Source organism: Pan paniscus, chromosome 10, assembly GCF_029289425.2.
Source record: "Pan paniscus chromosome 10, NHGRI_mPanPan1-v2.0_pri, whole genome shotgun sequence".
Taxonomy (NCBI): Eukaryota; Metazoa; Chordata; class Mammalia; order Primates; family Hominidae; genus Pan; species Pan paniscus.
The window spans coordinates 36,881,592-36,909,019 of NC_073259.2; the positions used below are offsets into that span (position 1 = coordinate 36,881,592).

At 48.2% G+C, this 27,428-nt stretch overlaps 2 protein-coding genes across 3 annotated transcripts; both read right to left on the reverse strand.

The window, feature by feature from the left end:
* Positions 1–874: 874 nt before the first annotated feature.
* On the reverse strand, positions 875–3,384 carry INHBE (inhibin subunit beta E). Its single transcript, XM_003824865.7, has 2 exons — positions 2,821–3,384; positions 875–2,561 (listed from the first exon to the last, which is right to left on the reverse strand). The coding sequence occupies exons 1-2, from the start codon at positions 3,116–3,118 to the stop codon at positions 1,807–1,809; spliced, it is 1,053 nt and encodes a 350-aa protein (XP_003824913.1). The 5' UTR covers positions 3,119–3,384; the 3' UTR covers positions 875–1,806.
* A 3,132-nt stretch (positions 3,385–6,516) lies between these two features.
* On the reverse strand, positions 6,517–27,411 carry INHBC (inhibin subunit beta C). 2 transcript variants are annotated; one of them, XM_063593399.1, is made up of 3 exons: positions 26,546–27,411; positions 23,418–24,915; positions 6,517–9,409 (listed from the first exon to the last, which is right to left on the reverse strand). In XM_063593399.1, exons 2-3 carry the CDS (start codon positions 23,728–23,730, stop codon positions 8,664–8,666), a joined length of 1,059 nt encoding a protein of 352 aa, XP_063449469.1. In that variant the 5' UTR covers positions 23,731–24,915; positions 26,546–27,411; the 3' UTR covers positions 6,517–8,663. The 2 variants fall into 2 exon arrangements, with proteins under 2 accessions (XP_063449469.1, XP_003824914.2); XM_003824866.6 differs by having other exon boundaries at positions 23,418–24,113; positions 26,546–27,334.
* Positions 27,412–27,428: the final 17 nt, after the last annotated feature.

A 27,428-nucleotide genomic window follows, 5' to 3' on the forward strand; every position in this document is an offset into this window, starting at 1 on the left:
TTATTTGGGACGGGGTCTCACTATTTGCCCAGGCTGGAGTGCAGAGGCTACTCACAAGTGTGATCATAGCCTCGAACTCCTGGGTTTAAGCGGTCTTCCGGCCTTAGCCTCCTAAGTAGCTGGGACCACCGGTGCCCAGCAAGAAGAGCTCTCTTAGAACACCTTACTTTCTTCTCCCCACCCAGTTCTATAGACCAGTGAGTCTCAAACTTTTTGGTTTCCTCTATACTCTTAAAAGTCATTAGGTTAGGCACAGTGGCTCAGACCTGTAATCCCAGCACTTTGGGAGGCCAAGGCAGGCGGATCACCTCAAGTCAGGAGTCCAAGACCAGTCTGGCCAACATGGTGAAACCCCATCTCTACTAAAAATACAAAAAATAGCTGGGCATGGTGGCGCAGGCCTGTAGTCCCAGCTACTCAGGAGGCTGAGGCAGGGGAATCGCTTGAACCTGGGAGGTGGAGGTTGCAGTGAGCCGAGATTGTGCCACTGCACTCCAGCCTGGGCGACAGAGCGAGACTCCATCTCAAAAAAAAAAAAACATTGAGCTTTTGTTCATATGATTTACATCTATCAATTCACTACATTAGAAATTAAAACTGAAAAAGACTGTAACACAAGACCATACAAGCACACATTCCATTAACAATGATGTCAGAAAGATGATGTAATCACATGTCACACGGCCTCTGGAAAACTCCACTATACAATTTTAAGATAATGAGAATTCAAAAGGCAAATAACATGTTAGTATTATTATGAAAATAGCTTTGACTTTGTGGACACCCCTGAAAAGGGACCTCCCAGAAGCCTACAGAGTACACTTGAAGAACTGTTGCTCTGGACCATCACCCGAACCCTTCTTTATGACTCACATTTGTTGATTTTCTTTCTCCTTTTTATTAAGAAAGTATAAGCCAGGCGCGGTGGCTCACGCCTATAATCTCATCACTTCGGGAGGCCAAGTCGGGTGGATCAAGAGGTCAAGAGATTGAGACCATCCTGGCCAACATGTTGAAACCTCGTTTCTACTAAGAATACAAAAATTAGTGGGCGCCTGTAATCCCAGCTGCTCGGGAGGCTGAGGCAGAAGAATCACTTGAACCCAGGAGACGGAGGTTGCAGTGAGCCAAGATCGTGTCACTGCACTCCAGCCTGGTGACAGAGCGAGACTCCATCTCAAAAAAATAAAAAGAAAAAGAAGAAAGAAAGTATAAATGCTTGTCTCCCAGTGGGTCCTGTCCCCTGGGAAAAACCAGGGAACTTCTTAGGCTTAGTGCCTCATTTTCCTGACTCCTGTTTCTGGGGGTCCCCTAAGCATCCTCCCTCAGCGCCTTGCCCATCTCCCTCTTGACTTTCCCTTAAAGGTACCTCAACAGCCCTTACCCTGGGCCAGCCTGCTTACCCTGCTTCAAGCCTGCTGGACCATCTATCTGCTTCCTCCTCCCCTCACTTGAGGACTTTCTCATCTTGGGAGAGGCTAAGTAATTTTTCTCTGCCTTCCCTCCCTCCCTCCCTAGTCCCTGACATCTTCTCACAGGACTTAGGGCAGGAAATCATGCTTTCTGGGTAGACCCCTTTAGAAGAAACGCTTTACCCGTCTCCCAACACATCAGCCAACCTGTAATAAGCCAGAGTCTCAGACAAGAAAGTGCCCATTTGGGTACCATAGGGGTCAAGTGAGTCATATTGCCAGGTGGTTGTTGGGTTGGGCTGTGGATCAGGAATCTGATGCCTCCAGTCACAGATGCCCTGTGCCTGGGAAACTTCATCTTGGTCTCTTCACTCCAAAGCCCCAGGTCCTCTTGCTAGCTGCAGCCACAGGCCTCCACCACCATATCTGGCACATCCGTCTTGACCACATTGCCATTATGATCCAGGTAGAGGAGAGAGAGGGGCCTTCGGGCAGTAGGGACACAACAGGAGGTACTGGCAGGCCAAGGATTGTTGGCTTTGAGGAGGCTGAAGACGGCAGAATGGAAAGAGGCAGCAATGCCTGGGCTGCCAGCCAGGTGGGGAGGGCACTGCCCACTGCAGTAATTCAGCTGGTACCCCTCGGGCTGCAGTATCCAGTCCCGCCATCCCAGTTCCTGGAAGTCTACGTAATGATCTCGCCTGCAACATAAGGGGGTCGCAGGCTCACAGGTGGGGGTCCTCCTCCTGGCCCGGCCTGCTCCAGGCTCATTGGCTCGGATCTTAAGCTCTAGGAAGGGCTGCTGGTGTCCTGCTGTGTCCAGGAGCCGCCTTGGTTGTCCAGTAATTGTGCTGTTGCCTTCTAGGGGTCTGCAGTCTAGTTGCAGTTTCAGGACACCAGACTTCTCACCCCTCAAGCCACTAGAGGGCAGAGTTAAGGCATGCCAGCCCAGGTTGGTGATGTGGTGCTCAGCCAGGAGAGTGCGGGACCCTTGGCGCCTCCTCCTTGGTCCCCATCGGAAGATCCTCAAGCAAAGAGTGCCAGGAAGGGTGGGGAGCACGTGCAGCCACAGGCGGGCATGGTACAGGTGGTGGGACCGAGGAGTGGACAGGTGAAAAGTGAGCAGGGAGCTGTAGGCTGAAGTGGAGTCTGCCCGAAAGACAGAAAAGGGAAAGAAAATGTGAGCAGAGATGAAGCTCTCCTCTGAGACTCCCCAAGCCCTGCCCACTGCTCTCCCTCGAACCTACCTCTAAAAAAGTAGAGACTGTTTTGTGTCCTCTGCAACCAGTCCCTGCCCCAGCTCCTCCTTCTCCTGCCACACCCCACTCCCTCTGCTGCTCCTGCCAGGCTCCCCTTCTGCCTCCCTTTCCCTGTCTGCTCTTTGCCTGTTGCTCTCTCCCTCACCCACCTGTGACAGTAGCAAAGCTGATGACCTCCTCCCCATTCCCTGGAGCCACACTCCCTGGCTGTAGTCTCCGGAGGGCTCTGGTCAGCGCTGCCTGGGGTGGAGGATGAGTTATTCTGGGACGACTGGTCAGGTGCAACCCATCCAGGATTTGCTGCTTGGCTAGCTCCAGCACCAGAGCTCGTTCTGCTTGGGGTGCCAGTTTGGAGCCCCCACAGGAGGGACACACAGACCCTGTCCCCTGTGCTCGCACCAGTGCCCACAGCAGCACCAGCCAGAGCTGGACATCAGGGAGCCGCATGCTCCTGGTGAATGGCCCTGGTTCAGGAGCCTCGGACGGCAGTTGCTCCGTCTGTTGAGTCTGATTGCTGGGGGCCAATGAGGGCACAGTGACAGCAGACACCACTGCCACACCTACCCTTGGCCAAGGGTACAGCCACCTGTCTTCTATTGTCTGGGACTCAGGAAGGCTGAAAGTAGATCATCTGATGGATAGCTGTGCTTGACCCTCACAGCTCATGTCTGGCTACTGACCTGGGGCCTCTTTAGAGCCAGCTGCCTGGGGCTTCCAAACCTAGTGGTCAGCCAGCCGACCTACCCTCTGAGTCCCAGGATTGGCCAGCTGTGCTGCCCATCAGGCCCCTGCAGGGGGTGGAGGTCCTCCTCCCCACCAGCTCAGGTTTCACCATCTGGCCATGGTGACTGGGCCTGAAGTAGGGGTATGGGGGTGGGGGGATGCAATGTGGACACGCATGATGCAAGAAAGAGGATGATTTCACATGCTCAGTCCCCAAGGTCTGGGACTTGGGGGAGGGAACGCCTTATGAGCCAGGTGGGGAAGGGCAATTTTCCCTCATACCTCTAGTCTTTCTAGCTTCACCACTGCTGCAGCAGTTTCCATGAGGCAGCTGTGAGTTCCAGTGGGTATTTCTCTGGGGCCCTTAGGCCAGAAGGAAAATTCTGGTCTCTTTATTTCTAGCATTGGGGCTAGGACAGGGATGAGGGTTTGGGCAGGTAGGAGAATGGAGCCCTCTTGCTCAGGCCCAGGTGGCAGTGCCACGAGGCACAGAAGTCACCCCCTGACCCTGCCTGTGCTGGCCGCCCAGAGTCCAGTTGGCCTGGAGCATGATGTGGAGCATGATGTGGAGGAGGGCCAGAGCCGGCGGGGGTTGGGGCAGGGAACGTGTTCCTGTGATGTCTGGGGAAGCCCAGAGAGGTGGTGGTGGTGGTGATGCAATCTTACACAGGGCAGAGTCCATCAGGACTGTCAGGGGGCATGACACTTGGGAGGGCCTATACCCAGCTGCCACTTCTCTTTCAAGGGACTGTGAGAGTTGCCTAAATTTGGGGCATCCTAGAAGTAGTGCCAGGCCTCCTTTTTTTCTTAAATTTTTAAAATTTAAATTTTATTTTATTTTACTGAGGTAAGGTCTCAATCTGTTGTTCAGGCTGGAGTGTAGTGGCACAATCATAGCTCACTGCAGCCTTGAATTCCTGGGCTCAGACAATCCTTCTGCCTCAGCCTCCTTAGTAGTTGGGACTACAGGTGCGCACCACCACACCTGGCTAATTTTTAAATTTCCCACAGAGACAGGGTCTCGCTATGTTGCCCAGGCTGGTCTTGAACTCCTGGGCTCAAGCAATCCACTTGCCTCAGCCTCCTAAAGTGCTGAGGTTACAGGCGTGAGCCACCGCACCACCCTTCAGGCCTGTTAATGGGGGTAGAAAATGGGAGCTCTAAGAGCTTTTGACAACAAAGCAAGGCAAATACAGCAGTCTTGGTTCCCAGTCTCAGCCCTCCTGACCACATTTTCTCACTGTCTTTATTTTATTTTATTTTATTTTATTTTATTTTATTTTATTTTATTTTATTTTATTTTTTGAGGCTGAGTCTCGCTCTGTCGCCCAGGCTGGAGTGCAGTGGCACAATCTCGGCTCACTGCAAGCTCCACCTCCCGGGTTCACACCATTCTTCTGCCTCAGCCTCCCGAGTCGCTGGGACTACAGGCGCCCGCCACCACGCCCGGCTAGTTTTTTGTATTTTTAGTAGAGACGGGGTTTCACTGTGTTAGCCAGGATGGTCTCCATCTCCCAACCTCATGATCTGCCCGCCTCGGCCTCCCAAAGTGCTGGGATTACAGGCATGAGCCACCGCACCTGACCTATTTTTTATTTTATTTTTTATGTTTTTGAGACAGGGTCTCACTCTGTCATCCAGGCTGGAGTGTGGTGGCCTGATCACAGCTCACTGCAGCCTCGACCTCCTGGGTTAAGAGATTCTTCCACCTCAGCTTCCAGAGTAGCTAAGTCTACAGGTCCGTGCCACCACACCAACCACACCACACCACACCACACAGGCTAATTTATTTTTTATTCTTTTGTAGAGACAGGGTCTTGCTGTGTTGCCCAGGGTGGTCTCAAGCTCCTGGGCTCAAGCGATCCTCTCACCTCAGCCTCCCAAGGCGCTAGGATTATAGACATGAGCCACCACACCCAGTCCTCACTGGCTTTAAATGGGGGAGGACCCAGACCCCTCCACCTTGAATTCATGAAGGTGGGCCTCATGCTAGCTTTTCTCCTTATGCCCCAATTTCTCCAAGAAGCTTGATGGGGAGAAAGCTGTGGGGGAAGTGGGTGTGATTTGGAAATGTGTCTTTACTCCACTTTGCTCATCTCCCCTCTGTTTAGATGATGGGGGCTGTCAAGAGAGACTATTAGATCTAGGCGACAGGGTTCCTAATTGGAAGGCTGGACCTCAGTACCACCAGTGTCCACCATGTGGCAGTGCCGCGCCTCTGGACAGCAGCTGGCTTGTAGCTGGCTGGAGCTTCCCAGGGACAGGGAAGGGGCAGCTCTGGGGAATGGAGTGATGAGGAGTGCCCCTCGACCTCTCACTCTGGGGACCCTGCCTCCCCCACAAGAGACAGGGACAAGCTGGTTCCTTTGTTCTTTCCCCATCACACTGCCAGAGAAGAGAGACTGTCTTCAGGATCCACATCACTGCTACCTTTGGTTTTGGACCTCATCACACAAACACGTGGCAATGGAGCTTGGTGATGTACCAGGCTCTTCTAGAACCTCAGGGCACTATTTGGTGGGGGTGGAGTGGGGTGGGGGCGCACTGAGACGATTAGACCCTCCTGTCCACCCTGCATTTCTCCCCAAGCTCTGAAACACATTCAAGAGCTCTGTCCAGTGTTCTCCCCAGCTCCCAGCTCCCATTCTGTTGGTTGGGCTGGGAAATGACAGCCCTCTACCCCCTCGGGTCTGGAACATCGGTCAGCAAAGTGGAGGTATCTATCCATGGTGGTGCCTCAGACGGCTTACCTGTTGGTATCAGTGGGCAGTCAGGGGAAGTGACAAGAAGTGGCTGCAGGAGTCACTGACCCCACCTCTCCCCACCTTCACTGTCAGATGCCCCCAATTTCCAGCTCTTCCCACCCCCTTGCTGCTGTGCCTGGCCTGGCCCTACCTCCCCACTGACACTTACGTCAGAGCTCAGCTATAAATACGCTCTTAGCAACTTAGTCACTTTTCCCAAGAAGTGCTCCTGGGTTATAAATACCCCAGCCATCTGCCTCACTGCCTGCCCTACCACCAACCTGGTTGGGGGCTGGGGGATAGCGACAGGCTTGGGGGTGGGTAAGGAAGTAGAAGAAGTGGGAGTGGTTATCTTGCTCAAATGAGAAAAGCCTGAAGGGGTCCAGAGGTAGGAGCTAGGAAGCTCTAGAAGAAAATGTTTGGAAGAAGACAGACCCACTCTCTCCCCTTATTACAAAAGACAGAGCCAAAAAAGAAAGGGAATAATGCTGATCCTGTTTTTATTTAAAAGTAGGCTATTTTGTTCATCATGGATTTTTTGCATTAATTTTGACTTTAAAATAATATTGAATTAAAGTCCTATCTTGATTAATAAATTGTTCACCACCCCCTTAAAATTTAGCCCCCCCAGGTGAATGACTCACTTTGCTTTACCCCAGTCCTAGCCCTGGAGACTAAGCTGTAGTTGGGAAGGAGGTTAGATCTGGGGGTCGGGGATGTGTGGGGGAGACACCAGAAGGCCTCCTTAGATTCTCCTTAGATGAAGGTCTCCTCAAGTCAAAGGTGGGATAACTTCCATGGGTTGCTCAGGAAAGCCCTCAAGCTCAGATTTACAGTCCCCCAGGCAGTCCTTTTCAGACTTTCTCCTCTAGGGTTCCTATTTCAGGGACCTCTTACCCTCATAGGAGGGGGTCATAAACTGAGCAAACACAGACATCACGTTTACCAAAGAACACATGGGTTTTGCGCAAACTCGGCCTTGGGCTGCAGACAATATCGACCTCATGGTTCAGGACTGTCCAGCCAAAGGGAGGAGATGTGGGGGAGGACGGGCAAAGGTCTAAAAAGGACCCAGTCTCAGAGCAAATGCCACCCTCTCCTCATCCAGGCCTTCCTCTTCTCCCTGTCCCACTCCAGCAGCCCTTGCCCATTCCAGCTTCCAGGCAGGACTCCTGGGTGGAGCACTGGGGGCGGGTGAAAGGAAGGCAAGTCAGAGGTTCTGGCAGCCAGCTCTGAGCGTGCCTCTGCCTCCCACACTTGCGTGCCCACAGCTGGTCAGTTTACTGGATGACCAAGCATAGATCTGTCTCATCTTTTGGAGGGATTACAGAGGGAACAGGTAAAGCCTAGGTTTTTATTAGCCATGAGACCTCAAAGATGGTTCTGGAAGGATGGAGGGACGGGGGTGCCTAAGAAAGAAGAGGCATAAAGTGTGAGATGGATACAATAGTTCAGTTCTGAGGAGACCATGTGAAGAGACAGCAGAGTAGGCAGACTACAGCATAAGCAGGCAGGCTCTGTGTCATCTGGGGTGCCAGTTAGGGCCCTTGTAGGAGATAGAGGACCTTTCAGCTGTCTGTTTTTGCTTCATCAAGAGAACTTAGTGAAGGAATTATTTACAGAGGTATAGACAGAGTTAAGGGAACCAGTATGAGATGTTGAGGCCCCAGGGACTAGCAAGATAGAAAGCCTTTAGGACCCCCTAGTGTTGAAGCAGTTATATCAGAATGTAGGCAGAGCTGGGGCCATGGAAGGGGGTAGCCAGGTAGTGTAGGGACACAGAATAGCCACAGTTACACAGAACCATGACACCTAGTCAGAGAGGGAACAGGGATAAGAAATGCCCTGACCTCAGCAGGAAGCCAGAGGGCAGGGGAGCTCAGGTGATAGAGCTCAGGCGAGTCAGCCCTTAAGGGCATAGAGAAAGGCAGAGAAGGACAAAAAATGGATGAAGGTATGCAAAGAGAGCTTTAGCAGTTCACCTGGACAACTAAGAAGGAAAGGGGCTCACAACAAAGAGGGGGGTAGGTAAGCCTCTATTTTGGGCAGCAGTGATCTAAACTTTGGTGAATCCAAAGAAGGGCCTCTCTGGAGATCCACAAAAATCGGGGGAAGGGGTTGTGTCAACTCATCTTGGAGTGGGGACCATCAAGTAGAAAGGACAGGAAGGCATAGTGGGTTATGGGGTCTATTAAAGGTGAGCTAAGGGTGTCTTTGCCTGGGAACCAGATGGCATTGCTCATGGTTGGAGATGGGTCTGAGTCCCTGGAGTGGGGCTAGCGGGATGGACTAGCGGGATGGACTATGCCCTAGGAAAGAGGGTAGTGGTCACGAAGATGGCACAGTGACTTGCTTTAGATGAAGGTTTCTTCAAGTCAAAGGTGGGGTAATTTCCATAAGATGCTCAGGAAGAGGGAGTCCACATTCTGGACAGAGAATGAGGTCATTCCCTCCTCTCAAGGAAGTGCACTTCTGTAGGGGCGTGTTTTCCCATGCAACCTTGGGCTGCCCATACCACACATAGACTAACTGCACCCACAGGCCTCTACTACCATGTCAGGTATGTCAGTCTTGACAATGTTGCTGTCCCTGTCATAATAGAGCAGAGACAGGGGGCGCCGGGCCGTGGGTACACAGCATGAGCCCCCTCCAGTGGTGCCTGCAGCTGTGTTGGCCTTGAGAAGATTGAGCACTGCAGTGTGAAAGGAGGCAGCAATACCAGGCATGCCTGCTATGTGTAGTGGGCACTGCCCTATGCAGAAGTTCATGGCGTAGCCCTCAGGCTGGATGATCCAGTCGTGCCAGCCAATCTCACGGAAGTCCACAAAAAACTCTTGTCGACAGCACATCCTGGACCCTCCTTGGCAGTCGATGCCTCGTCGGTGAATCCGGTGTTTGCCCCCAACTCTCACCCGGGCTGCCACAAAAGGCCTATGGGCAGCTCCACCCAGGATGACTGAGCTCTGGGCTACCTGGCCTTCAAGTACCAGCTCCAGGGTCAGGTGCCCCTGGCTGCAGGCAGCTTGAGCTTCAGGCCCTAGGAGGAGTTGATGCCAGCCACTGGCATCCACCTCCAGCAGGTACTGAGTAGCCAAGGTGAGGTTGGTATTATGTGGACCCAGCACAAGGACTCTCACTTTCAAGGTCCAAGTGGTATTGGAAGAGAGCTGCACAAAGAACATGAGACTGGCCTGCTGGACCTCCCTGTCACCAGCAGTTCTATTAGAGGAGAAGTGAAAATCAAGACGAGTCTGGTTGATGGTGGAAAGGCCTGTGGACATAAGAAGCCCCAGTCATTGCGGCCTTCTGACTGTCAATTCTACCAACTATTTCTCTGTACTCAGCATTCTTGAGTTGTCTATAGCACTTGGCATTTGCTACAGTTTAAACGTGTCCTCCAAAGTTCATGTGCTGGAAATTGGACCCCCAATGCAGTGGTGTTGGGAAGTGGGGCCTAATGGGAGGTGTTTGGGTCATGGGAACACCACCTTCATGAATGGATTAATGCCCTTATCTTGGGAATGGGTACCTTATAAAAGGATAAGTTTAATTATCAGCCCCACCCTCTCTTTGCCCTTCTGCCATGGAATAACACAGCAAGAAGCAAGAAGGCCCTCACCAGATGCCAGCCCCTTGATCTTGGACTTCCCAGCCACCAGAACCATGAGTTAATATATTTCTGTTCATTATAAATGACCTAGTCTGTGGTATTCTGTTACACCAGCACAAAATGGACTAAGACAGCACTGCTGACAATTCTTTCCTTCCTGAAAATCTTTTCTCTCTTGGCTTCCGTGACACAACTCTGTTATAATTCTTCCCTGGTTTTCTTTGCTGGCTTTTCTTTCTCTGACCATCCCTTTAATATCAGAGTTTTCCAAGGTCTGTCTTGGACTTTCATTTCCTTCTAGTCTACATTAAGGGAGCTCTTAATTAGACTCATGGTCAAGCAACATAATTTTTTTTTTTTTTTTTTTTTTTTTTAGACGGAGTCTCATTCTGTCACCTAGGCTGGAGTGCAGTGGCGTGATGTTGGCTCACTGCAACCTCTGCCTCCTGGGTTCAAGTGATTCTTCTGCCTCAGCCTCCTGAGTAGCTGGGATTACAGGTGCCTGCCACCACTCCCAGTTAATTTTTGTATTTTTAGTAGAGATGGGGTTTCACCATGTTGGCCAGGCTGGTCTTGAACTCCTGACCTTGTAATCCACTTGCCTCAGTCTCCCAAAGTGCTGGGATTACAGGCATGAGCCACCACACCCAGCCAAGCAACACAATTTTTATGTTGGTGATTCCCAAATCTGTATGCCCAGACCAGAGCATTTTGCATATTTGGACCGGACATATAGATTTGGAAATCACCAAGCTTCAGGCCTAGATTTCTAACTACTTACTTTTGTCACATGAATGTCCTGGCAGCACATTAAAATCAATTTGTCCCAGAGCTGGGTGGAGTAGTGCATGCCTGTAATCCCAGCTACTTGGGAGACTGAGGCAACATGCCCAAGACCAGCCCAGGCAACATGGCAAGACCCCATCTTATAAATACATATGTGTGTGTGTATGTGTGTATATATATGTATATATGTGTGCATACATATATACAAACACAAGCACACACACATATATTATATATATATATATATATATTTTTTTTTTTTTTTTTTTTTGAGACGGAGTTTTGTTCCTGTTGCCCAGGCTGGAGTGCAATGGCGCAATCTCAGCTCACTGCAACCGCTGCCTCTCGGGTTCAAGCAATTCTCCTGCCTCAGCCTCCCAAGTAGCTGCACCCAGCTAATTTTGTAGTTTTAGTAGAGACAGGGTTTCTCCATGTTGGTCAGGCTGGTCTCAAACTCCTCACCTCAAGTGATTTGCCCCGCTTAGCCTCCCAAAGTGCTGGGATTACAGGCGTAAGCCACCGCGCCTGGCCTATATATTTTTTTAATCAATTTTTTCAACCTGAAAAATAATTACTTTCCTTCCTATATACCCCCTCTTCATTCTTGGTGGTGCCACTACCCTCATCACCTGTAAAAACTCTATGATCAGCTAGGCGTGGTGGCTCACGTCTGTAATCCCAGCACTTTGGGAGGCTGAGGCAGGTGGATCACCTTAGGTCAGGAGTTTGAGACAAGCCTGGCCAACATGGTGAAACCCCATCTCTACTAAAAATACAAAAATTAGCCAGGCGTGGCAGTGGGCGCCTGTAATCCCAGCTACTTGGGAGGCTGAGGCAGGAGAATCGCTTGAACTTGGGAGGCAGAGGTTGCAATGAGCCAAGACCACACCATTGCACTCCATCCTGAGAGACAGAGCGAGGCTCCGCCTCAAAAAAAGAAAAAAAAAACAAACTATGATTACTTTCTTCATTCCCCATATACCTTGTCTCACCAGAATGGTTCTAATGTCTGTGCATTTCTTTGTATCCCTATTACTACTGCCCAATTTCCTCTTATCATCCCTCACCTTCCTTACTGAACATCTTAGTTGGGTTTCTATTCCCTCCACTCTACTGAAATTGCACACGTGAAGATCACCAACACCTTCCACAAAGCAAATCTATCCATTTGTATTCATCTTACTTGACCTTTAAGCAGTGTTTGACACAGTTAACCACTCCCTCCTTCTTCCATATTTTCTTCTCTTGGCTTTTATAACACTGGCCACTCTATCTTTTTCTCCTCTATTGACAGCTCCTCTTTGTCGGCCCAACCTTTAAATGTTGGAAGTCAGGCCAGGCGTGGTGGCTCACACTTGTAATCCCAGAACTTTGGGAGACTGAGGTGGATGCACTGCTTGAGTCCAGGAGTTTGAGATCAGTGAGATCAGCCTGGACAACTTGGCAAAACCCTGTCTCTACAAAAATTACAAAATTACCCAGGCATAGTAGTGTACACCTGTAGTCCCAGCTACTATGGAGGGCTAAGGTGGAAGGATTGCTTGACCCTGGGAGATCAAGGCTATAGTGAGACATCAACGCACCACTGCACTCCAGGCTGGGCAACAAAATGAGACCCTGTCTCAAATAAATAAATAAATAAATAAATAAAGTCCTAAGCTCCCTTCTCTTCACTATCTATACCCTCTCCCAGAATGATCATCCATTCCATGGCTTTCAATTCTATGTATATGCTGATGACTTCCAAATATATATCTCTGGTCCTGACCTCTCCCTGAGCCCCAGCCTTATATGTTCAAGTGCCTATCTGATATTTGACTTGGACATCCAATGATATTTCAATCTCTTTTTTTAATTAAAAAAAAATTTTTAGGCCGGGTGTGGTGGCTCACGCCTGTAATCCCAGCACTTTGGGAGGCAGAGGCAGGTGGATCAGTTGAGGTCAGGAGTTCGAGACCAACCTGGCCAACATGGTGAAACTCTGTCTCTACTAAAATTACAAAAAATCAGCCAGGCATGTTGGCACATGCCTGTAATCCCAGCTACTCAGGAGGCTGAGGCAGGAGAATTGCTTGAACCCAGGAGGCAGAGGTTGCAGTGAGCTGACATCGCGCCACTGCACTCCACCCTGGGCAACAGAGCGAGACTCTGTCTCAAAAAAAAAAAAAACACAACACAACAAAACAAAAAAACACCAAAAATTAGCCAGGCATGCTGCGGGCACCTGTAATCCCAGCTACTTGGGAGGCTGAGGCAGGAGAATCACTTGAACCTGCGAGGCAGAGGTTGCAGTGAGCCGAGATCATGTCATTGCATTGCACCCTAGCCTGGATGACAGAGCAAGATTCTGTCTCCAAAAAAAAAAAAAAAAAAATTTACATGGAGATGGGGGGTCTCACTATGTTACCCAGACTGGTCTTGAACTCCTGGCCTTAAGTGATCCTCTCACCTTGGCCTCCCAAAGTGCTGAGATCACAGGCATAAGTCAATGTGCCCAGCCTCAATCCTGTACAAGGAAGTCTAAATGTATCCCCCCAGTCCAAACCTGTTCCTTCTCCAAACTTCTCCCCATAAACGCATTGCTTAAGGCAAAATCTTGATTGTGTTTATCCTCTACTTTGAAATTATCTGAGTTTTATCAACTCTACTTCTAATTCATAATATAATTTCACTTCTCCCCACTTCCTCTACTACTCATTAGTCCAACTCACAACCATCTTTTTCCTTAACTATAGCTTTCGTTCATTCAAGTGATTCACTCTTGCTCTCCAAACCATTCTCCAAATATCAGCCAGTGATCTTTTTATAAATCTGATTAGTTTTATCTTCTCAGCTTAAAACACTTCAAAGTCTTCCCCTTGCTCTTTGGATAACATCTAAACTCCTTGAAATAGAAAACTTGTTTGACACGTAACTACTACACCCTGCCTATACTGGCCTTTTTCTGTTCTTCAAATTCACCAAACATAAAGCTATCTCATAGCCTTTACACTTGCTAGTCTCTTTCCCTGGAATGTCTTTCCAAGATCTTTGAATGACTGACTTCTTTTTGGCATTCGGCTCAGATGTCTCCTCCTCAGAGAGGCTTCAGGCTTCCTTCCTAATCTATCTAAAGCAGGCTTCAGCCAGGCGTGGTGGCACATGCCTGTAATCGCAGCACTATGGGAGGTCAAGGTGGCAGGATTGCTTGAGGCCAGGAGTTTGAGACCGACTGGGCAACATAGTGAGACCCTGTCTCTACAATAACTAAAAAATATATACATAAATAAAAAATAGCTGGGCATGGAGGAACACATCTGTAATCCCAGCTACTCGGGAGAATCACTTGAGCCCAGGAGGTCAAAGCTGCAATGAGCCAAGATCATGCCACTGCACTCTAGCCTGGGCAACAGAGCAAGACTGTCTCAAAAATGAAATAAAATAGAATAAAACGTAATAAAATAAAATAAAATAAAAATAGCCTTCAATTCTGCCTCCATCTCTCTAATACATCATCCCGCTTAACTGTTTGTATAGCCATTATCATGCTCTGTAATCAGTGTGGTTCTTTTTTTTTTTTTTTTTTTCTGAGACAGTCTTGCTCTGTCACCCAGGCTAGATTGCAGTGGTACGATCTTGGCTCACTGCAACCTCCACCTACCCGGTTCAAGCAATTCTCCTGCCTCAGCCTCCTGAGTAGCTGGGATTACAGGCATGCGCCACCATGCCCTGCTAATTTTTGTATTTTTAGTAGAGACGGGGTTTTGCCATGTTGGCCAGGCCGCTCCGGAACTCCTGACCTTGTGATCCTCCTACCTCGGCCTCCCAAAGTGCTGGGATTACAGGCATGAGCCACCAAGTCCGGTCCAGTGTGGTTCTTCGTTCATTTGTTTACTACGTATTTCTCCTACCCCTCCTTCCCTGCAGCTAGAATGTAAGCTCCATGAAAACAGCGGTTGTGCCTGTATGGCTCACCATTGTATCCCTAGTACTTGGTATTTAGTAAGCACTCAATAAACACTTGTTGAGACCAGGCGTGGTGGCTCACACCTGTAATCCCTGCACTTTGGGAGGCTGAGATGGGAGGATCACCTGAGGTCATGAGGTCATGAATTCGAGATCAGCCTGGCCAACAGGGTGAAGCCCCATTTCTACTAAACATACAAAAATTAGCCGAGTGTGGTGGCATGCACCTGTAGTCCCAGCTACTCAGGAGGCTGAGGCAGGAGAATTGCTTGAACTCAGGAGGCAAAGGTTGCAGTGAGCAGAGATCACGCCACTGCACTCCAGCCTGGGTGACAGAGCCAGACTCTGTCTCAAAAACAAACAAACAAACAAACAAACAAAATACTTGTTGAATGGTCTTTCATTTCTATAATTATTTTAACATCAGGATTCTTTTCCCAAAACATGGATGGATCATAAAATTCATGGTCTCAAAAACCTTATTAGTTAATAAAGTCCTAACTCTTTTAGGAAACAGTTAAATACCCATTGTAATTTGGCCTTAGCCATTATTTTTTTTAAAGTGAAAAATGTTTTATGAGGCCTGGCGCAGTGGCTCATGCCTGTAATCCCAGCACTTTGGGAGGCCAAGGTGGGTGGATCACCTGAGATCGGGAGTTCGAGACAAGCCTGACCAACATGGAGAAACCCCATCTCTACTAAAAATACAAAATTAGCCAGGCGTGGTGGCGCATGCCTGTAATCCCAGCTACTCCGGAGGCTGAGGCAGGAGAATTGCTTGAACCTGGGAGTCGGAGGTTGCGGTGAGCTGAGATCATGCCATTGCACTCCAGCCTGGGCAACAAGAGTGAAACTCTGTCTTAAAAAAAGAAAAAAAAATTAGCTGGGCGTGGTGGCACGCCCCTGTAGTCCCAGCTACTCAGGAGGCTGAGGCAGGAGAATCACTTGAACCCAGGAGGCGGAGGTTGCAGTGAGCCGAGGTCGCACCACTGCACTCCAGCATGGCAACAGAGCAAGACTCCGTCACAAAAAAAAGAAAAAAAAAAAAAGAGTGCTTTATTATGGGAATGGAACTGATACTCTCATGGGCTCAAAAAGGCAGGGTATGAAGTTCAACTAGGCTTCATGTAAATTGGAAAGTCAGGAATAAGGTTCTTTTTTTTTTTTTTTGAGACGGAGTCTCACTCTTGTCGCCTGGGCTGGAGCGCAGTGGCGCAATCTCGGCTCACTGCAACCTCAGCCTCCTGCGTTCAAGCAATTCTCCTGCCTCTGCCTCCCGAGTAGCTGGGATTAGAGGCACCTGCCACCATGCCCAGCTAATTTTTGTATTTTTAGTAGAGACAGGGTTTCCCATATGTTGGCCAGGCTGGTCTTGAACTCCTGACCTTAGGTGATCCGCCCACCTCAACCTCCCAAAGTGCTGGGATTACAGGTGTGAGCCAACATGCCCAACACGAACAAGGCTGCTCTTGACAGCTCTCAGAGCCAACAAGATCTCTTTCATCTCTCTCTCTAGATAAGTCAGTTCCACTCTTCTCTCTCTGTGGATCTACTACTTCTGCCTCCTTGTTAGCTTCCTCAGGTCCCAAAATTGTGGCCCAGGTCCCAAGTCTATAGGACCTTTTGCTCAGCTCCTCCTAAGTGAGCAGATCTTCCAGTGTCCCAATTCCAAAATCCTGAAAGAGTCTGACTGGCCCAACTAATCTTTTTCTTGCTAGGTCACAAAGCACCCTATAGTTAGTACCTCTTAAGTCACTCCAGTTATGGCAGGCAAACACAAGACCAACAGGGGCTGTAGTAGACTATTACACTGTTGGCCCCAAAGGCCAACACCTCCCAGTATTCATGGCTTTGTGCTGTCCCTTTCCATATTAATTCTGGGCTTAGCCATGTGACTTGATCTGGGCAGTGAGACATTAGCAAGCATGGTGTTTATTGAGTACTTACATATTGAGGCATTCCACTCTTGGAAGCCAGCCACAGTGCTTTAAAGGAAGTTGAGCTAGACTACTAAATTATGAGAAGTCATGTGGAGAGAGACTTTGGAGGATTAGAGACCATCTTATATGTTCCAGTCCCATCTGAGTCGCCAAATGAAGTTGCATGGGAGACCTCAGCTACACCACATGGAGCAGAAGAACTGTCCAGATAAGCACAGTCAAGCCACAAAATCATGAGAATGGCTGGGGGCAATGGCTCATGCTTATAATCCCAGCACTTTGGGAGGCTGAGGTGGGTGGATCACTTGAAGTCAGGAGTTCAAGACCAGCCTGTCCAACATGGTGAAACCCTGTCTCTACTAAAAATACAAAAAAAGCCAGGCATGGTGGCGGGCACCTATAATCCCAACTACTCAGGAGGCTGAGGGAAGAGAATCTCTTGAACCCTGGAGATGGAGGTTGCAGTGACCCAAGACTGTGCCACTGCACTCCAGCCTGGGCAACAGAGTGAGACTCCATCTAAAAAAAAAAAAAGAATCATGAGAAATAATGAATGTGTTGTTTTAAGCCTCTATGTTTTGGGCTGGTTTGTTATATTGATAAGTAACTGAAACAAAAATTAGTAATAACAGAAGTGGGGTGCTACCATCACAAAAACCTAAAATATGTTGCATTGACTTTTTATTTTTTTTTTTGAGAAGGAGTTTTGATCTTATTGCCCAGGCTGAAGTGCAATGACGTGATCTTGGCTCACTGCAACCTCTGCCTCCTGGGTTCAAGCAATTCTCCTGCCTCAGCCTCCCCAGTAGCTGGGATTACAGGCATGTACCACCACACCCGGCTTTTTTTTTTTTTTTTTTTTTTTGAGATGGAATTTCACTCTTGTTGCCCAGGCTGGAGTGCAATGGCACGAACTCGGCTCACTGCAACCTCCACCCCCTGGGTTCAAGCAATTCTCTTGCCTCAGCCTCCCGAGTAGCTGGGATTACAGACATGCGCCACCACACCTGGCTAATTTTTTGTATTTTTGGTAGAGATGGGTTTCTCCATGTTGGTCAGGCTGATCTCGAACTCCTGACCTCAGGTGATCCACCCGTCTTGGCCTCCCAAAGTGCTGGGATTACAGGCGTGAGCCACAGCACCCGGCTTTTTGTTTTGTTTGTTTGTTTGTTTTTAAAGAAACATCTTGCTATGTTGGCCAGGCTGGTCTCAAACTCCTGGCCTCAAGTGATCCTCCCACCCTGGCCTCCCAAAGTGTTGGGATTACAAGCATGAGCCACTGTGCTTGGTCAGTTGCACCAGCTTCGGGAATGAGTGGCAGGCAGAAGTTAGAAGGATAGGGAAGAAACTGTTAGTAAAGGAAGGAAGAACAGTGAGGAAATTGCTATTGGAAGCTGAAGAAAGGGGAACTTGTATTATGTATTGGCTATCACCTGTGGTAACTTAGAAGCCAGGAAAGATATCTAACAAAGTTGTGAATTTAGCTAATGATATTTCCAGGCAGAATGCTGAAAATGCCAATTGGTATATTTTAGTTGCCTACGATAAGGCATTTTGGGAGAGAGATGAACTAAAAAAGGAACTGTGGCTGGGTGCGGTGGCTAACACCTGTAATCCCAGCACTTTGGGAGGCTGAGGCGGGCAGATCACAATGTCAAGAGATCAAGACCATCCGAGCTAACATGCTGAAAACCCATCTCTACTAAAAATACAAAAATTAGCTGGGTGTGGTGGTGTGCACCTGTAGTCCCAGCTACTCAGGAGGCTGAGGCAAGAGAATCGCTTGAACCCGGGAGGCAGAGGTTGCAGTGAGCCAAAATTGCACCACTGCACTCCAGCCTGGCGACAGAGCAAGACTCCGTCTCAAAAAAAAAAAAAAAAAAAGGCACTGTTCAATTTTCAAACAGAATTTAGAGAAAATATTTCTAAAAGGACTTGCTAAATTAAAAAATAGAACCGCTTACTCTATGTTGCTAATTTTTCAGAAAACAAAACAAAACAAAACCTTTTACTTCATGTTGTACATGTAGAGGAAAGAAAAGAAAAATAACGACAAAAATTCTTTTTCATTCTTTCTCTCTGACAAAAGGTTCTTAAAGTAAGAAATTACCTCAGGGCAAAAATTAAATCCAGGGCATTTCCAGTAATACAGGGACTCAGAGTGAAGATCAAAACAAATAAAGGGTCAGCTATAAAACCTTTTGTTAGCTGGTCATGGGAACACATGCCTATAGCCCCAGCTACTCAGGAGGCTGAAGCAGGAGGACCCCTTGAGGCCAGGAGTTTGAGGCTATAATGCAATATTATTGAGGCTGCAAATAGCCACTATACTCCAGCCTGGGCAACATAGCGAGACCAACTCTAAAACACAAACCAAAAAAACGCTTTGCTTGTTAAGATCTAACATTTTTTTTTTGAGATCTAAAATTTAAGACGATGTTCTGTCAACCCTCACAACTAGACAAATGCACTTCTAAACATCTTAAAGGTGTCATCCCATGACACAGACTTGTAGCCTAAAGAAGTGTCTGTCTTGATAGAATGTGGTGCCTTCTGTGTAACTGAGTAGACTACAATTTATTATTTACAGGGTCCACGGAGTTTTAAAGAGAAGTTTAATACTGAAAGCAGCACCAGTTTGGACTAAAAGGGACAATTCAAAATAAAAAGGGGTCCCTGGGCCCCCAACTCTGGGCAGAAAGTAGGCTGAGAAAACTACTCAGCCACAAACACAGATTATTTCCTATTTAAAAGGAAAGACACCTCAGCAGGTAGAGGCCAAGGGCTGAGAGGGTGGATTTGGAAGTCCAGGAGAGCAGTGGTGAGCAATGGGAAATACCAGGGAGCAGAACCAGGCCCTAACTAACCAAGGGAATTCTGGGTTTGGAGTGGACCTAGATATTTGCCTGGCTGAATATAAGAAGTTTTATGGATCAGTGACTGCTCTGTGTCTCCTATTCTCCCATACCCCATTTTGAACAGGAATATCTATTATGTTTATCCTGTCCCTGTCTCAGCATTGTATGTTAAGTGCATGGGAGGTAGAGAACTTGTATTTTTAGGACACAGACAGTGGTATGCTGGTAAATGTTTAATAACTGGTCTCCAGGGAAAAAAATCAAAAGCCCTGATTTGTAGTCTTTGTCAATTTCTATAAGACTACAAATTCGCCCACCATGGCTGATTTCAAGCTGCTAATGTGACATCACTGAATGCTGAGTTGGGAGAAGATGTTCACAATCAGCTTTCATAAGTCTGAATAAGCCAGCGCTAGGACATCACTGAAGGCCCCTGCACCTGAAGAAATGTACCAGAGGAGCCTCACCTATATTTGCACCTAATTCAGGTGATGAGATGCTGGACTTCAGCCCGATCCTGATGCCATAAAGGGATGAAAGTTTGATGTGGGTAGCTGGGAGAGGATGATTGTATTTTGCTTGTGGGAGAGATATAAATTGTTAGGGGTCAGAGGGCAGACTTTAGTAGGCTGCTAGATTGGTAGTCCCCAATAAACACTACCTCATGGCTTTCATGCCTTCGTCTAGTTCCATCTCACAGTGATTGATTCTAGGCTTGGCTACAATGACTTGCTTTGTCAATGGGACATTAGCAAGCAGGGTGTATGTAGAAGTTTGAGAATAATTTACACATTGAAATTATCCTCTTGGAATCTGGCCACCATTCTCTAAAGAAACTTCGGATAGACCATTGAATGATAAGAGGCTTCATGGAGAGAGGCTGTTACATTCCCTCAAAATTCATATGTGGAAATCATAACCCCCATGTGATGGTATTAGGAAGTGGAGCCTTTGGGAGGTGATTAATAAGGGTGGAGCCCTCATTAATAGAATTAGTGCCTTTATAAAAAGTTTCCAGAGAGTTGCCTTGTCCCTTTCCTCCATGGGCAAGCACTAAGTCTACTCTCTAGTTCCTGCTCCCTTCCACTTTAACATTCAAAGTACTTTACCTGTATTAGCCCATTTAATTATCTCAACTATCCTCTTATTATCCCCATTTAACACATGAGAAAACTATTAACCACTAGGTCAAACAGCTAATAAATGGCTGAGCAAGAATCTGAGCCCAGGCTATCTAGCTCCAGTTCAAGCAGGGTCTTGAAACAGGTAGGGGCAGGTGCAGTGGCTCACGCCTGTAATCCTGGCACTTTGGGAGGCCGAGGCGAGCAGATCACTTGGGGTCAGGAGTTCGAGACCAGCCTGGCCAACATGGTGAAACCCCGTCTCTACTAAAAATACAAAAATTAGCCGGGTTTAGTGGTGTTCGCCTGTAGTTCCTGATACTCGGGAGGCTGAGGCAGGAGAATGGCTTGAACCCGGGAGGCGGGGGTTGCAGTGAGCTGAGACTGTGCCACTGCACTCCAGCCTGGGCAACAGAATGAGACTCCATCTCAAACAAACAAACAAACAAACAAAAAAACGAGGGAATGAGGGGCCAGAAATGGGAAGGGTCTTCCAGACCTAAGAGCGAGCTTGCAAAGGGCTCAATTGGCATTTTCTTTCTTTCTTTTTGAGACGGAGTGTCACTCTGTACCCCAGGCTGGAGTGCAGTGGCGCAATCTCGGCTCACTGCAAGCTCCACCTCCCGGGTCCATGCCATTCTCCTGCCTCAGCCTCCAGAGTAGCTGGGACTACAGGCGCCCGCCACCATGCCCAGCTAATTATTTTTGTATTTTTAGTAGAGACGGGGTTTCACCATGTTAGCCAGGATGGTCTCGATCTCCTGACCTTGTGATCTGCGCGACTTGGCCTCCCAAAGCGCTAGGATTACAGGCATGAGCCACCGCGCCCGGCCTTCAATTTCCATTTTCTAGAGTCCTGGTTTAGAATTCCTGATCTGCTCACTATATACTCCAAATATTCCCCTGTCTATGGAAGTAACTATCTCTCTTCCTTGTCTTCTTTTATCCATCTTTCTTTAATTAATTAATTTTAGAGATGGGGGTCTCACTCTGTTGCCCAGGCTGGAGGGCAGTGGTGCAAACAGCTCAGTGCAGTCTCAAACTCCTGGGCTCAATGATCCTCCATCTCAGCCTCCCAAATAGCTGGGACTGCAGGTGCACTCCACCGCACCCAGCTATTTTTAGCCCGGGGATGGTGGCTCATGTCTGTAATCTTAGCATTTTGCAAGGCTGAGGCGAGTGGATTGTTTGAGCCCAAAAGTTCAAGACCAACCTGGGCAACATGATGAAATCCTGTCTCTGTAAAAAAATATATACTGGGCGCGGTGGCTCACGCCTGTAATCCCAACACTTTGGGAGGGCAAGGCAGGCGGATCACGAGGTCAGGAGATCGAGATCATCCTGGCTAACACGGTGAAACCCTGTCTCTGCTAAAAATACATAAAAAGTAGCCAGGCATGGTGGTAGGCGCCTGTAGTCCCAGCTACTCGGGAGGCTGAGGCAGGAGAATGGCATGAACCCAGGAGGTGGAGCTTGCAGTGAGCCAAGATCACGCCACTGCACTCCAGCCTGGGTGACAAAGCGAGACTCCATTTCAAAAAATAAAATAAAATAAAATAAAAAATAAAAAAATTAGCCAGGCATGATGGCGCATACCTGTAGTCCCAGCAACTTGGGAGGCTGAGGTGGGAGGATCACCTGAGCTTGAGCCTGGGAGGTTGAGGCTGCAATGAGCTGTGATCATACCACTGCATTCCAGCCTGGGTGACAGATAAAGACTCTGTCTCAAAAAAAAAAAACAAAAAAAAGAAAAAGAAAAGGCCGGGCACAGTGGCTCACACTTGTAATCCCAGCACTTTGGGAGGCCGAGGCAGGCGGATCACGAGGTCAGGAGTTTGAGACCAGCGTGGCCAACATAGTGAAATCCCGTCTCTACTAAAAATACAAAAATTAGCCGGGTATGGTGGCACACGCCTGTAGTCCCAGCTACTCGGGAGGCTGAGGTGGGAGAACTGCTTGAACCCAGGAGGCAGAGGTTGCAGTGACCTGAGACCCTGCCATTGCACTCCAGCCTGGGTGACAGAGTGAGACTCTGTTTCAAAAAAAAAAAAAAGTTTTAAAAAAAGAGACAGGGTTGACGGGCATGGTGGCTCACGCCTGTAATCCCAGCACTTTGGGAGGCTGAGGTGGGAGGATCACGAGGTCAGGAGTTTGAGATCAGCTTGGCCAACACGGTGAAACCCAGTCTCTACTAAAAATACAAAAATTAGCTGGGTGTGGTGGCGGGCACCTGTAATCCTGGCTACTCAAGAGGCTGGGGCAGGAGAATTGCTTGAACCCAGGAGGTGGAGGTTGCAGTGAGCCGAGATCACGCCACTGCACTCCAGCCTGGGTGACAGAGCAAGACTCCGTCTCAGGAAAAAAAAAAAAAGGGTCTTGCTATGTTGCTCAGGCTGGTCTTGAACTCCTGGCTTCAAGTGATCCTCCTGCCTTCTGAGTAGCTGGGATTACAGGCAGGAGCCACTGTGCCCAGACCCTTTATCCATCTTTCTGAGTCCCATTTTGACCCTGTTCTCTGTGATATGGGGACCTGAGGTATATAAGGGAACATGACATATGGTGAGGTATTACAGTCCTGGTGTTTTATTTTTTCTTCTTTTACTCAAATGAGGCATCTGGAGGAGAGGGGAAGGGAGGGGCTAGATCCTGGGGCCAGAGAAAGGAGAGACTCCCACCTCCCAGTCGCTGTGTGCAGGCCCAGGAAGTGGATGGGCTCACACCACAGCCTGTGGGTTTGTGGGGCCTGCAGAGAGAGGAGCCGGAGGAGATGACGGCAGCCAATCTCAAAAGAAGTGAAATTTACCAGCTTTCCAGCTGCCTATTGGTCAGGTCTGAGCTACCAGAGTGACCCCAGAGGGATGTGGGGGTTGTCGGGACACCTGGGTAAGGAGATTATAGCCTGTGGGAAGCAGGGGTTGGATGGTTTTTGGGGAAGGAGTCAGAAGTAAGTCTGGCGAGGAAACTTTTCCTTTCCTTGAGGGGTCAAGTTCTGGGGAAGAGCTACAGATCAGGAACCCACCTGTCTCGGCAAAGCTGATGATTTCACATTCCTGTTCCCTGTTGTCCTCCAGAAGTGCCCCCTGTGGGACCCCGTGGAGGTGCTGCAGTGCAGTCCTCAAAGCAGCTCTGGACACAGGGCGGTTCAGTGTTGGGCGCTGGGTGAGGTGCAGCTTGTCCAAGATGCTTCTCTTGGCCAGATCAAGAAGCAGCTCCCGCTGGCTCTCCAGTTCCAAGGTGGGCCCCCCACATGCTGGACACTGACCACCAGCTCTGGGAGTGGCCACTGTGGTTGGAGCCAGGAGGAGAAAGGCCAGAAGCAATGAGGAGGTCATTGCTGGGGAAGGCCCTTCTTGAGCAATACAGACTCAGGGCTCAGGGTCTCAACAGCTGTGGTCTCAACTCTGTCCTGGCTGCCAGAGGCCCTGGAAGAAGTGTGTGTCCAGCTGGCATGGCTCCTTGTTGCAGGGGACAGAGCAGCAGCCAAACGTCTGACTTGAAAATGAAGCCAGTTACAGGTAGAACTTCGCAGAATCTGCCAACGCATAGTCAGTGAAAGTACAGAGTGGGGGACGTGAGGAGAGGTTGGTTTGTTTAGGGAAAGACACGTCCCTGGGCCAATGTTGGGAGACAGTTGTTATCCATGTGAGCTGCCAGGCCTGGGGTTCAAAGGTGAGAGATTAAATTCCTCCTCAGATCTCTACCCTTGCTGGGAATCCTGGGGATGGCAGAAAGGGACAGATCACAGGTTTTGGGAAAGAATGTTAAAGGGAGACTCTCAAACAAGAAGGGGTCATTGGCAAGGCACTTTAGCTCACTGTCATGCATGAACAATTGAGAGTTGCATTCTTTTTTGCCTGGTGTTTCTCAAAGCCCATCCCCATCCCTCCATCCTCCCTCCTGGGGTTCTCAATCCAGCCTTATTTGTTAGCCCTGGTTGAGTTTTGCCCAAGAGGTCTCAAAACCATGAAGTCTGAAGGTTAAGGGAAGGGAGGCACAGTGTTCTAGCCATGTCTTCGATGCTCTCAGAGGGAACTCTTAAGGTGGGGAAAGGGCTTGAGTTCCAGATTTGCTCACCCTTTGGGGTTTTTTTCTGTCTTGGAAAAGAAGTTTTGAGATTCCCCCTTTTTTTTTTTTCTTTTGAGATGGCGTCTCACTCTGTCGCCCAGGCTGGAGTGCAGTGGCATAATTTCGGCTCACTGCAACCTCTGCCTCCCGGGTTCAAGCAGTTCTCCTGCCTCAGCCTCCTAAGTAGCTGGGATTACAGGTGCGTGCCACCATGCCTGGTTAATGTTTGTATTTTTAGTAGAGACGGGGTTTCACCATGTTGGTCAGGCTGGTCTTGAACTCCTGACCTTGTGATCCACCCGCCTCGGCCTCCCAACATGCTGGGATTACAGGCGTGAGCCACCGTGCCCTGCCAGGAGTATAGGTTTTAAATCCAGGTATTCTTGGTTGTTGTTCTTCAGTTCTTGCACTTGTCTCAGAAACATTTCAGGCTTTCATTCTGTGTCACGGCACTGAGAAAATAAAACAATTTTAATCTGGGAAATGCAAGTCTTTGAAGATTATCAGGCTCAGAGAGACATTAAAATGAGACAGCAGACCAGGCATGGCGGCTCAAGCCTATAATCCCAGCACTTTAGGAGGCCAAAGCGGGCAAATCATTTGAACTCACAAGTTCAAGACCAGACTGGGCAACATAGCCAGACCCTATCCATACTAAAATAAAAAATAAATAAATAAAATAAAATTTAAAAAAAGCTGGGAGTGGTGGTGTGTGCCTGTAGTCCCAGCTACTCAGGAGGCTGAGACTGGAGGATCATTTGAGCCCAGGAGGTTGAAGGTGCAGTGAGCTGTAATTGTACTGCTGCACACCTGCCTGGGAAATAGAGTGAGAGCCTGTCTCAAAAAAATAAATAAAAAATAAATAAATAAAATGAGAGGGCAATCATGTCCTACTCCCTGCTTTTGAGCTATGTATTCATCTCTTGAAATTGCTTGCTATTGCCACAAGTAACTATAAATTAACGTAATAATGCTGCACTGGACACTATAACCTAGATCCTATAGCTTAACAATCTATAGCCAATCACTAATCAATGTTATTTCTGTAAACCAACAAGAATACCCGACAACTTTGTATCAGTCTACTCCCTGTCTCCTTCTTTTTTGCCCTTAAAAACGTGCTTGTAGGCTGGGCGTGATGGCTCACGTCTGTAATTCCAGCACTTTGGGAGGCTGAAGTGGGCAGTTCACTTGAGGTCAGGAGTTCGAGACGAGCCTGGCCAGCATGGTGATACCCCATCTGTACTAAAAATACCAAAGAAAAATAAAATAAAAATAAAAATAAAAATAAGCCGGGCGTGGTGGCACATGCCTGCAGTCCCAGCTACCTGAGAGGCTGAGGCAGGAGAATCACTTGAACCCGGGAGGTGGAGGTTGCAGTGAGCTGAGATCATGCCACTGCACTCCAGCCTGGGCGACAGAGCAAGACTCCGTCTCAAAAAAAAATTAAAAAAAAACCTGGAACTTTGGTTTCATTATTGTGCCTCAGGTTTCCTCATCTATAAAACAGGTATAATAATAGTACCTATTGTATTGAGGATTTGATACTAACAATAGATGTAGAATGCTACACATTGTATATTGTACTTACATACACATAATACAAATTACATACACATAATACACACATTAAATCGTGGTGAAAAGTGGCAGGTTAGATCAGTTCAGTTCAGTTGTATTTTTCTTCCCCCGTTGTTGTTCTCCAGAGGGTTGAGAGAATTTGGGGGCAGGAAGCAGTGATGACCAGGAGAGAGGGCTGGGCAAGGTGGCTCACACCTGTAATCCCAGAACTTTGGAAGGCCGAGGCGGGTGGATCACCTGAGGCCAGGAGTTCGAGACTAGCCTGGCCAACATGGCAAAACCCCGTCTCTACTAAAAATACAAAAAATAGCCGGGTGTGATGGTGCGTGCCTGTAGTCCCAGCTACTCCGGACGCTGAGGCAGGAGAATCACTTGAACCTGAGAGGTGAAGGTTGTAGTGAACCAACATTGCACCACTGCAATCTAGTTGCCTGGGTGACAAAGTGAGACCCCATCTCAAAATAAATAAAACAAACAAACAAACAAAAAACGCCAACCAACCTGGAACTTGCTCATCCTTGAAGGAAAGATGAACTTCATGCCTCTATGACTTTGCTGGAATCTTCATTCTTACCTCTCTAGTGAACTATTTATAGTCTCAAGATTAGCTGGAGTTTCACCTGTAGTTTCTCTGTAACTTACTCAATCTCTTTTACCGCTAAGAACGAACAGCAGTTCCTTGTGTTTGCATAGCACATTTAAACCTTTCTATTATAGCACTTAAATTGTACTATAATTATTTGACTTTTTTTGCCTACCGCAGTTTCTGTCACAAGGTAAATATTTAATGGTCGAATTCTACAAAAGACTACATTGCTTCTTTGAGGGAGTTTGGTTAGTAAATTATCCACACACACATAATCAATAACTAAATTGATTCTGCCTAGAATGGACAAAACGGGGGAGGCTGGACATTTAAGACGATTTTTGAGAACTGTATCATAGAGAGGGGATGATGGTAAGAATGTGATCTTAATAGGACAGACTGAGTTCCTCCTAGGTCGGTTTTTTTCATCTTTACGTAAAATGGACATTTACCTGCTCAACTATAGTTATCCATGTATGCAACAAATACCGAGTGTACGTTCTTTTGGTACAGGAGTTACTGCCCTAAGTGAAAGTGCTCTGTAAATGGAAATTACTTTAGAATGATCACTATTAGTATTATATTGAAATCCAGGGTATTCTATCTGACAGACTTGATGGGTTTAAGGAGGACCGAGGCTCCCAGTGACTCCGGATTGGTGTCCTGACACAGGTAACGCGGAAGGAGGAGAGGGCGAGCGAGCGAGTGCGAGTGCGCGCGCGCCGGCGGGAGTGCGTGCGGCAGGCCGTGGGCCCCGCAGGGCTGCTGAGGGGCACGCGGGAAGCCAGGAAGCAGGGA

What these genes read in the sequence shown, in the direction of transcription:
- INHBE (XM_003824865.7), bottom strand. Translation starts at nt 3,118, where the DNA reads ATGCGGCTCCCTGATGTCCAGCTCTGGCTGGTGCTGCTGTGGGCACTG. An exon ending in CAGCTTTGCTACTGTCACAG is followed by an intron (nt 2,562 to 2,820) that starts GTGGGTGAGGGA and finishes TCTTTCGGGCAG; the next exon opens with ACTCCACTTCAGCCTACAGC.
- INHBC (XM_063593399.1), bottom strand. Translation starts at nt 23,730, where the DNA reads ATGACCTCCTCATTGCTTCTGGCCTTTCTCCTCCTGGCTCCAACCACA. An exon ending in CATCAGCTTTGCCGAGACAG is followed by an intron (nt 9,410 to 23,417) that starts GTGGGTTCCTGA and finishes TTATGTCCACAG; the next exon opens with GCCTTTCCACCATCAACCAG.